The sequence below is a fragment of the Balaenoptera ricei genome, chromosome 9 (assembly GCF_028023285.1).
Source record: "Balaenoptera ricei isolate mBalRic1 chromosome 9, mBalRic1.hap2, whole genome shotgun sequence".
In the NCBI taxonomy this organism is placed as follows: Eukaryota; Metazoa; Chordata; class Mammalia; order Artiodactyla; family Balaenopteridae; genus Balaenoptera; species Balaenoptera ricei.
Window position 1 is genome coordinate 44,161,559 of NC_082647.1, and position 11,488 is coordinate 44,173,046.

General features: G+C 44.6%; 1 protein-coding gene across 3 annotated transcripts in view; it reads right to left on the minus strand.

Annotated features, from left to right (window-relative positions):
• The window catches only part of BMPER (BMP binding endothelial regulator), a 254,972-nt gene extending 247,986 nt beyond the window's left edge, over window positions 1-6,986 (minus strand). For 2 of the 3 annotated variants that reach the window (XM_059932711.1, XM_059932710.1), the window contains exons 1-2: window positions 6,676-6,986; window positions 5,538-5,623 (exon numbers count right to left, since the gene is read on the minus strand). In XM_059932711.1, coding sequence (XP_059788694.1) covers window positions 5,538-5,623; window positions 6,676-6,808 — 219 coding nt within the window. In that variant the 5' untranslated portion in view covers window positions 6,809-6,986. The remainder of the gene's footprint in view (window positions 1-5,537; window positions 5,624-6,675) is intronic. The other variant, XM_059932712.1, reaches the window with a different exon arrangement.
• Between the last annotated feature and the right edge of the window lie 4,502 nt (window positions 6,987-11,488).

Here is an 11,488-nt window from a genome sequence, read left to right on the forward strand (position 1 = left end):
AGCACAAAGAATCCAACAGACCATCAGTTGGACAGAAGTGCCACAGAAGAGGGTGTGAGAAACTGATATCCTTTGTTTATTCAACGAATTTGTATTAATTGGCTTTATTTTCTATCGTTTTGCCTTGCCTGACTTTTCCTATTATGTCCTGTTCTCCTGCCCTCACTATATCTGAATCCCCATCTGGGGAAGGGCTCTCTTTCCTTGGCATGGTTTCCCACACTTAAAACACAGTTTACAGCTGATGCGCACTAAAAAGGCCGGTGCCTTGAAACGAAAAGAAAGCGTGTTTAAAGTGGGACAGGGATGGGGAAGGGGAGGACACAAGTAAGTAGGCAGCAAAAACCCACTCAGGTCTGGAACGGGGTGAGAGACTTCCACAAGGTGGGCCAGGAAAATCCCCATGATGCCAGACCACTAGGCAGTTTTTCCAGAATTACAGCACTTCTGAGTCCCAACCCTACCCTTCTGCCAATAAAAGTACAAGTGAAGGTGACCCCACAGGCATAGAGACGTAAATACTCTGCAGAAAAACGAGGCCCCTCTTCCATGGAAAGTTTTTTTAGTGTTTAATGGAGAGCAAGGGGAAAACTTATACCAGGGCTCACAGACCACTGGACCAATAAGGAAACAACTCAGATCGACCCAGTCCAAGTCTAGAGGGACAGAAAACCCCACAAAATATCACTGACTTAGCCCTGTTCTTTCATAACTATGGGTGGGCTTGGCATCATTATCCCTATGTCTTTTCTCCATCAGCTTCCATTTTCTCCCTTTTCTGATGAAACTTGGCATCTAATTCCATGTGAGGAAATAAGAATTTAACATCATCATCAACATCATCATCATCAACAACAATAATGCATCCTTCTGACTATATGCCAAGCTCTGGACCAAGCCTTAAATGCTGTATCTCATTTGATTCTCACAGCAAGTCTATGAGCTCGGTAGTGATAGACGTCCCACTCTCCAGATGAGGAAACGGAGACTTAGAAAGGTGAAGTAACTTTCCCGAGTTCACCACCAGTAAGTGACAGAGCCAAGATCCGAACCCAGGCCTGTCTGATGCCAGGGCCAAGGCTCTTTGCCAAAATGATATGAAACCAGCCAATAGCTGCCTAAACTGTGTCTTCCTCTAAAAGGGCCATCCAAGTCCAGACCTGGTCATGTTACAAGACCAAGATCACTCTAACTGCTCCCCAATGTAAGCCTACGTCAGCTTTGCAGAGGCTGAAATAACTCTCTGAGCCCTTGGAAGTTATCTGTAGACGTTTGTAAGTAGTAAATGACCAGCAGAAGCAAGTTGGTTTACCATAGAAAACACTGTTTTCACATCCCAGATCTGTCTCTTAGTAACTATGTAACCTCAGGACATTTGCTCCACCTCTCTGAGCCTCAAGAAAGCATGGGTAATAATAATTGTCTATGAGCTGGTACTGGTGAATTTGCCAGCACAATGCTGTAAATTAGTTACATTTCCCCCCAGACTGTTGTATTGAGTACCTTATTCTATGGAAAGGCAATTGGTCGCAACACTGTCTAAACAGAGTATAAATAAATAAATAAATAGATAAATAAATAAATAACTCCTGATCATTTCCTTAGTGAGCATCCAAATCCAAAGTCCAAAAATGATACAAAACAATTTCCAAAAAATTGTGGCAACCTATGCATATGTGCATGTACTAAGTGTATCTCTCTGAACACATAAGGACTATTTTTTATCTCCTCTCCCTCTCTCTCTCCTTTACCCTCCTGGCTCTCCCTCTCTCCACCTCTTTCTCTCTCTCTCTCTCTCCCTCTCTCTCTCTCTCTCTCACACACACACACACACACACACACACACACACACGAATTGAATCCTGATGCACCGCTATCTCCCTCATTCTCAAACACGTGCCTAACACTTGTTCAGATAATAGATAACTAGTCTCTAGCCAGTTAATTTGAACAATAAAAAACATGAGGCTCTTATAGAGATAAGGTACCCAAGAGAATCAAAGATGCTGGTAGCTGCTTGTTTAGTGACAGAAGATTTTTGTGATTAAAAAGTGGAAGACAGCAGACAAAGCCCCCTCTGTTTGCACCACTTGGTTGGCTCCAAGCTAGGTGGAGCCCTGCTTCTTGTAACACCAAATCTCACGTTGCTTTTTATGAGCAGAGGGTCCATTTCTAAATTGCACCCCTGGATTTAAAAGAGGAAATTTAAACCTCAGAATAATGTTTTTTGCTGAACAAAATGTATGCCAAACTAAGCTCTGACTGACTTCTGGTTTTCTGAGTCCCAGCCTCCAAAGTTTTCTCAGGTTTCCAGTACTGGGCCGAACTCACTGGCTTGTGCCATTTCCTTCTATGCTATGGTTAGGTGGAAAAGGGGTGAGAAGCAGGGTACCACTTCCCCAGGTTCACTGGATGGATATGGGAATGCCCGAAAGATCCAGAGGACCACTTTAGCTTCATTAGCTGAGAGAGGCTGGCTCCTATCAGCTGTACTTCACGGAAGGCACCAACGTGTTGTCCTAGGCATTACGGGAAAAATAATTCTAGCAAGAAGGGGGAAAACATCATACAAAACAGCAATAAGTCTGGGCCTTCCTAACTCAGCCCCACAAAAGACCATTTTGTAAGATGGTGAAAAGCTGTACTTTGCTTTCTAACTGAACAATGAAGCACTTGCATCTTTAATCCAAACTGTCTACCCACTTCCCTAGATTTCAGGACAATGGCCTAACTTCTCACCTTCCCTCTTGAATAGTTGAACCCACACACTTTAGAATGATACCCATCAGCAGCTAACAAACAGGTTATTCTTGGACCACGACTGATGCTGGCAAATGCTCGGGTCCAGGCAGACAAGGATAAATGAGAATAAAATTATTCAGTTCTGTTTGCCGTGGCCACTGCATCCGCAGTCATCCTCAAAATTCCCACAGAAATAAGCTCATTCCACCTTTGAAACATTTCGGAGCTTAAAAGTTTAAATCAGGCCAAGTTGATTTTGTAGGGTTTTTCAACCTTTTACACTGTAATTACATGCAGGACTTTGTGCCACCTATTTCCTCCCAACTGTAACATTTTACATCTTTTTTAAGCATACGTTGAGGTTAGCTTTTTTTTTTTTTTTTTACATGTTATGAAACAAGATATGAGCTTATACTCAGCTTTAGGTAACTTTCTGCCAAAAGGCTGGACCAACACAAACTAAATATGACTATTTTCTTTATCCAAAGTACAGTTTTGACTATTACATACCCTCTTAATGTACATACATAAAACTAGCTCACAACTAAAGCTCCCTGCAGGTCAGCTGAAATCATAATGAGATTTTCCTTTCATATAATGTGATTAACAAATGTTAGCTAACCGAACTCCTAAAAGACTCAAAAGAAAAAAAGCAAAATTACTCAAGCAATGCCAAAAAGTCAAATAACTCAACAAACTTTCTATTTTTTTCTTTGCTTTTTCACATCTTTAACTTAGAAAACAGCCTGTTTCACTTGATTATATGCATGTGCTCTAGAGGCAGGTGAGAGTGAGTTCCAGCTCCACTATTTACTAAAATGCAACCTTCACAAGCTACTAAACTCCTCTAGCCTCAGTTTCCTCATCTGTAAAACAGGGGGGCAAAAATCCTCAAGGGATTTTTGTGAAGATTAAATGAAACAATGCAGGCTTCACTAAGTGTGGGCAAATAGTGTTTCATAAATGTTAGTTGCTATTGCTGACATTATCTATCTGCTAAATAAGTCTACCTTCCAACCTAAAAAAAAAATGTCAACCAGCCTCATGGCAGTCTAGGTGCTTTGAAATTCATATACTGCAATGGGTCCCTCAGAAACTTACAAGAGCAGACACAAATAAAGGAGTGGTCGTACATCTATTCTTACTCAACTTTATCAAGTATTACAAATGTTTGGGAAGCAATAATAACTATGACAGCTTGGGCCCCATAATCCTAAACCCCTGCAAAGGTCACGGCAACATATCACTGAGGCTTTCAGCTAGTGAGAGCTCTGAGGCATCCTCTGAATAGCAAGTGAGTTGGAGTGCCAGAGTCCAGACTTTATACGTTTAGAAAGGATTTCTGACAGCTCTTACGAAGGCAGATACCTCCAAATGTTACTCGAAGATATAAATGAACCTACCACCCGTCTGAACTTAATCAATGCATTTCTGGAATAAGTATCACTCCAGAACTCCAACTGACGCATCTTTTCAGATTCACTCTTTACCTTCAAAACAGCAAGATTCTAATATCTGTTTTATTAGCAGTAAGGCTGTACTTTCCGGGAAAGGCACTACTTCCCCCAGGGCAGAGTATGGAAAAGGGGAAATGCTGTATGGAGAATTTTTATATTATTTGGGAACAGTCTGCAAAATCCAAACTGTATATTTAAACTTTACAAATGTAACAATATTGTAACGCTTATCTCTGCAAACGGAATGCATTTTTACCTCTATTTCTGTTGATTTCCTTAGTCTTCAGAACCTGATAATCATTTGATACAGACATTCACCTTCACCCATTTATCATTTCACAGCATTGACCTCATCTCTTGTCATGAAAAAGTTTGGGTAGTTTAAACCCAGATGGCTTGGCTTTCACCTAAACACAGAAGAATCCCTTCTCTGGTTCCATACAGCATGTTGATCTGATAACAAGCAGTCATCTATCACTTGGGGGCTTTGCATTTGACTGCCTTAATGTATTTCCAACAGGGTTTTGTGATGTGTAGTTTTTAATCAAGGTTTGCCAAAACTGATTGGCATGTAAAACACTTTTAAGCAAAAAATGTTGTTCTTTGTAAGTCTCTATTTCAGCTCAGAAATTCTTATTCGTATAACTTAATCTCCCCCGTGTGGTTACTTATTAGACCTTATCATTAACTATTAAGTTAAAATAAATTGAAACAAAAAATTTTTTTAATCTACTAGCCACTGCCAGTGTTAACTAAGCAGCTGAAAGCCAAGTGTCATCCTCTAAGGATAGAATATCCTTTCTGACTCATGCTTCCAAATCAGAACTACAAAGACTGTTTTTGAGAGCTTAGGATATAAGAGAGGCAAAGAAATCCAAGATTACATCTTGTCCTCATGTTTGTGCTTTGTGACTCTCACCTCTTTTTCCCCTTGTCATATACCTTATCCCAGACCTTTATACCTAAATGTTATCATTTTCACACTGAGCTCAGACAACAGAATCAAGGCAGAAAGTGTGGTGGCACCTATGATTTGGTGGCAATAGCCATTCCTGGGAACAGAAGGGCAAATGGTAATTATCACTGAGACGATGCCATACCAAGTCCACCTTAAGTTTACTTCTGTAAACTGATGTCAAAGATAAGAATTCCAAGACTGATGAAATGGAAACTGCAAAAGTCCATAATACTCAGAAATTCAACTGAATTCAATTCACCAGCTATCTGAAGTTTTGTAATGACCAAAACCAGTTTTTAAGATTTGGTCATATTACATTTAATGCATTCACCTTATCTGAGGGAGCAATTGACTTCACATTACCTGATCTCCATACTCACCATGCAGACACACATTATACAAGGGTTGTCCGTGATAAATGGAATCTGGAGAACTTCACCTTCATTTTCACATTTTGCAACAGAACCTGAAGGGGAAAATAAGTTATTTAAATTTAGCTTAGTGCCATTGTTACAAAAATAGAATTTTTACATTAATGTTTTTTGAAACAACTATACCCAAATTTCAGAAATTCCTAATGAGTTTTAAATTCTCAAACTCACCCAAAAGAAGTCCCCCCGAAGAAAATCTATTTTAAATAGTTTTATTAGAACAGGTTTGTTTTGTTTTTTTTAAAGGCCGTGCTATATAGATAGATTTTCTGCTTTCGATGGTTTAAGCACAATTCCAAGTATTTCACTGGATCCTTAATAATACCCCTCCTTCATGAAGGCATTTCAAGTAAACACACACTCCCACATGCAAAAAAAATTCAAATTGGCCATTAAGGCAGATTTTAAATTTGAACAGAATTCAGGACAGTGTCAATGAACAGGCCTTTATATGAATCCGCCTCAAATTGTCTTGAGCTGAAATCACTTTTTGAAACACAATCTTCTTTCCTCTTTTAGAAATTGCCTCAATATTTTCTTTTTTGCACCAGGTGTCACTAAAGTATGTCCTTCAGAATAGCAGCTGAGGTCTTCACCTGCCTGAAAGCATATAATTATTATATCCTGCTGTTATTACCCTTTTAAAATATGATAGTTTCTTTAAATTCAAGGTGCTTTAAAAAGCACTCCCTGTACAGAAGCTATACTGGAACCCTATAGAGTGAGAAAGGCCGATGGGTGGAAAACGGTCAAATTTTTTTCTTTAATTGTATACGGGAGAAAAGATCAAAATAAAGATTGAAGAAAACTAAAAATAAATAAAGGAACTTCTCAAATTCAAATAGAAGAATCTCCGTTATCACTACAGTATTGATGTCAACAGCCTCCTCGCCCTCCACCCCTTAACCTACTCACTGCCTTCCCACCCCTTAGCCCCGCGGGTTTCGCTTCTTGCCCACCGCCCGCGAGGGGCAGGCTCCTAGGTGCTCGCTCCCCGCCCTCCCGTCCCCGAGGCCAGCCAGCGCTTCCTCTCCCAGGTATCAAGCCACCGTCCGGGAGGGTCGGTCCCTCCCGCCCCCTCCCCTACCTGTCAAGAAGGAGGAAGCCAGAGACATGGGGACCCCCGAGCAATTGAGCAGCAGCAAGACGCAGCAGGTAATCCCGGGCGAGCGCCGGCAGGGACGCTCAGCCAGAGCCCTGACGCCGGAGAACCAGAGCATCGTCACCTGGAGGGAATCCCGGGCGACTGCAGGTCCCGCGCCGCCGCCTATGCTCCACTACCGCCGCTCGCAGTCAAAAAGGGCTCTCAGCCGGCGAGTCCGGAGACAGTCCGCTAAGGAGGGAGGCGGGCGCCCGGGAGCCTGGGGCGGGGGGGTGGGGGGGGGGCTGGAGGGGGAGGCGGGAGAGCGAGGCGAGGGGTGAGGGGCGCCCAGGGAGGAGGGGTCCTGTGGCCAGGCTCCTCCAATGCGGCTTTTTTTTTTTAAGGAGTTGCTCGCAGCGGTTTAGTCGTCGGCTCCTCCATACTAGAGAGGGGGCCGGGAGGAGGGGGTATCGGAGCAGCCGGAGATAGGCAGAAAGGAGTGGCTGCGCTTCCCGCTGCGCACCGCTGCACAGCCGCCGCCGCCGCCCGGGCTGCAGCGACTGCCCGGGGGCGCGCCGCTGCCGCGGCGTCCTCCACTCCTGCCCTCCCACCTCCTGACGGCCCCTCAGGCTCTCAGCCCGGCCCGCGCGCACGCTCGCTCCGGCGCCGGAGACCCGGGCGCCCCGGGCGCCTCTGGGAACCCGCTGGGGGCGCCCGGGCGCAGGGGGGATTGCAGAAGCCCCGCGCCGGGCGCTTGTCTTCGCCAGGCGTCCAGCCCGCTCCCCAGCCCCTCGAGGGAGACCACTTGCCCCGGGGCACGGAGCGGAGCGGGGCAGGCGTGTCTCCACCGCCCGGAGCGCGCAGCGCCTCCTCCCTTTCCCGGGGAAACCCTCCCCTAGCCGGGAATGCCGCGCCACCCCCGCTCACACCCGGGTGCTCCAACCCTGGGAGGGAGCAGAATATGGGACGCAGGGCGCCTCACCACCCCTGCTCGTTCCCAGACGTCCCAGCTTTGGGATGGAGCGACACGGGGCGCCGGGGTGGGGGCTGGGGGCCGCGCGACTTTTCACTCCCTGCTTTGCTTCTGTCTGCTGGGGGCGAGACAGCGGACTCCCGCGCTGAGCGGACAGAGGGGCGAGGGGCCTTCCAGATCAGTGTTCTGTGCTTATGTGTCTGCCAGTCGTGACACTAGGGAAGACAGAAGCTGAAACTACACGCAGGGTCGATTAATAAACGCACAGAGGCGAACGCTTCTCGCCCTTAAAAAAAGAGAACAGTCGCTCCATGACTCCTCCCATCCAACCCCGGGCGGACCGGGGCGGGGAGGTGCTGTTTGACTAATCATTCACTGACCCGAGAAAGAGGGAGGGACCGGCGCGGCGGCTAATCTCCAGCAGGAATAGCCACCCTGCGGCCTCTGCAGCCGCAGCCCTGGGCGTCCAGGAGTCCGACCCTACGTACGGCCCGCGGATCCCCCCGGCCGGATCGCGGCCTCCTGCTCAGGCCGTGGCACCCTTTGCTCAAAGTGGGGGATGCAGTGGAGGAGAGAAGAATTTTTGTAACCAAATGGGAATTAGGGGACGCTTGGCAAGTGTTGGGACCTGATGATCAGCTGTCCTCGGAGCTCGCCTTGGGTCGCCGGCTTCCTCTTCCCACGAATGGAAACGGGGCCCCCTCACGCCCATCCTCCTGGCGGGTCGGCCTGGGTGGATCTAAACGGCAGTCGCGGACTAACCAAGCACGTTTCTCAGCGGGACGCACCTAACAGTTTCCCGGCGCAAAGTGGGTTGTCGGTAGTCGCGGAAAATAAACTATACCTTTGCAAATATATTAGTCAGTTTGCGGACACATTTAGTACAGTTTCCTCTTAAGCCCTCCCCTCTTTGGGGGGGCGGGGGCTGTTTATTTGTTTTTATTTTTTCGAGTCGTTGGAGCCTTCACTTAAAGCTGCAATGCCCACATTCCGGCACGCCAAGGAGCCAATACGAGCGCATTGCTCTGACAAGGGAAAAGTAAGAGAGGGGAAAGCTGTCATTAGCTTAGCACGCTCCATTTCCCTCTCAAAACAGATTTTTAGTGTAAAACTTAAATTAAAAGAGAAGAAAGATGATGTGTGGTTGCTTTTTTCCCCCCTAAATAACCACCACGGCCAGGCAGCTCCTTGAAAATCAGAGTGTTTAATGTATTTACTAACGATAAAGAGAACATGCATAAAAAGAAATCTCTAAACCTAGCCTTACCTCCCAATCCATTTTTTATCAAAAAAATAAAATAAAAACGTTTATGACTACAGAGAAGTACAGTCAGTTGAAACCACTACCTAAAAAAGATTCTCTCTGCATGAGGCTTTTAGATAAAGATGATAATCGTGACTTAATTAAGGAAAACGGAATAATGGGTAGGCTGGGAGACCTTTCATTGCCCTAGACTTCAGCAGTAGACCTGGATAAACTCACATTAGAGAACTGCAGGCTATTTGAAGAGTACACATTAGTTACTCAGATGTGCCTTCCCTGACATCAGCCATACGTCCTCAAGGGTTTGCATGACAAAAGTCTTTATGATGGAATCTGTGTGTGTGTGGCATTTCTCAAACTAGGGACCTGGTGCTTTGGGGTGCACTGGAACTTGCCTTATAGGTATAAATCCAAAAACCACCTGGAAAACATTTTCGTCTGCCTGGAAGTTTACCAATGGGAAAGATGCACAGAAGCCTTTGGCAAACCTGTCCCTTCTTCCTGTTTGTTCTAATCAGCTGCCACCAGTGATTTCCCCTGCTGCTTTCTTGGCAAATAGACCCTACTTCTGGAAGAGCATCTTTCTCCCCAAAGGGCTTATCAGCCCTCCACTGCTGCTGCCACCACCCCTTCAAGTGACAGTCTATCAGCTGCCAGTTGGCCTCTGTCTACACAAACCTGAGATATTCTAGGGTCAAAAAAGAAAGAAAAGAAGCAGGCATGCACTGAAAAGCATACAGCTTCTGCCTTCACTTGTTTAAAGTAAAGGGCAGTACCATCCAAATCCCCAAATGCTCTTGACTGAAATCAGAAGGAGAACAGATATGTGTTTGGCTCTGTTTATGACATTTTTCAATGTAATGGAGGTAATGGGTCCCAAAGATCATTATTTAACTACAGCTATCTCATGCTCTTCAAAATAAAATATATAACCTAATCAGACCAAAAGAGAACAAGGCCTGTGGTAGGAGAATTCTCTTCATCTCTTGGCAAAACTATGATGCTGAATTTGCACTGAAAAATCCAACTAAATATACCACTTAGTAATGTGGATTCAAAGTTACTTCAAGAGAAATTACAGCAGCCCAGTTTCCTAAAAATAGAAATAAATAGACCCTTCAAAAAGGCAGCAGGGGAAAGGAATTGTGATACCAACCACTAGGGAGGGCCGAAAGTATTCCATAAATGTGTGAGGGTTTTGCTTTATGAAAGACACGAGGCATTTCAGACTTGATGAGGATAAGGGATGGTGCTACCTAGGAGCTTGCAGTCTAGTAAGGGAGATAAAGCATGTTTATAAATGAATGCAGTACAAGGTAGGAAATGAATGTAAGAGGAGGAGATAACATGCCCTGTCATGGAAGTTTAAAGAAAGAAGAGACTTAGCTTCATGGAGGAGGTGGCAAAGGAGCTGAGATTTGAAAAGCAGGGGAGGCTTTAGTAGAAAGAAGGACAATCCAGGAGCAGCAGAGAGTAACAGCAGGGAGACGCATGATTTACAAAGAGAATGGGGAGCAGTCATTTAATTGGCTCTATCTGTCAGCTGAGCAGAGCTGTGGGAAGGCTTGATAATGAGGGATGTATAGACAGCACTTGAAGGATCCACCTCAGATTAGCAACAGGATATTTACCATGGAGTAAGTGCCTACCTCTTAGAAACAACCAGACTACATTTCTTTAGATTGGAAAGTATTTCTGCAGGTGCATTCAGCAATCTGTGCATTTATTCATTATTAATCATGATACTGGAGAGCACCATTTCCACCTCCATCTGTTCAAACGGGTTTGGGTGATGGAATGAGTAATACATCATGAATCAGTTTCTCAACCTCTTTAGCAATGGCTATATGATTCTTCTGGGGATGAAAGTAGAAATGGTGCTTTGACATTTTTTTTTAAAACACTGGAGATCTTAGAGATCATATAAACCAACTCCCTGCCCTTTCCCTTTGAGAATGAGAATTCTGAAGACTGACAGGGAAATGACTTGCCTAGGGTCACACAGCTAGTTAATGGCATAGCCCATTTAAACAGAGTTCCTCTGACTCTCTGATCATAATGCTTTCCATTACAACTGTTCTGCCTTATTGAGTCATAAGAATATAGGAAAGGACCACTGGATGTTTTAGATATGATACAAATTAAAGTTATAGAGTTAGCTCAATTGGTACTGAAATATCTATTGAACTGAACTGGCACCAATGACACAAGTTGTAAGACCAAGAAAAACAGACCACAACTTCGCTCACCAGTTGAACAGTGACTTTACTCTTAGGTCACTAGGCTAAAACATTAAAGAACTGCACTCTCTTCTGGGTTTTGCTACTGGTTTGCTCAGTTTCTGGTCCTTCAGACAGGAGAGGGTACCATTGAGGCTGATGAGAAGTCCTCTAGATTCTGCCAGAGGGCTCTAAATAATGTCATTCCAAAAAGTCAGAGGCTCTGAAATTACTTTTTTTTGTGAAGGTGAAGAGACTGGAGACAATGACAAAAGCATCATTTTAGTGATATTGGTCTATTTTATTTAAATGATCTCTATTAAAATTGAATTATTTTCATTAAGTGATCTTTCTCTCACTTAA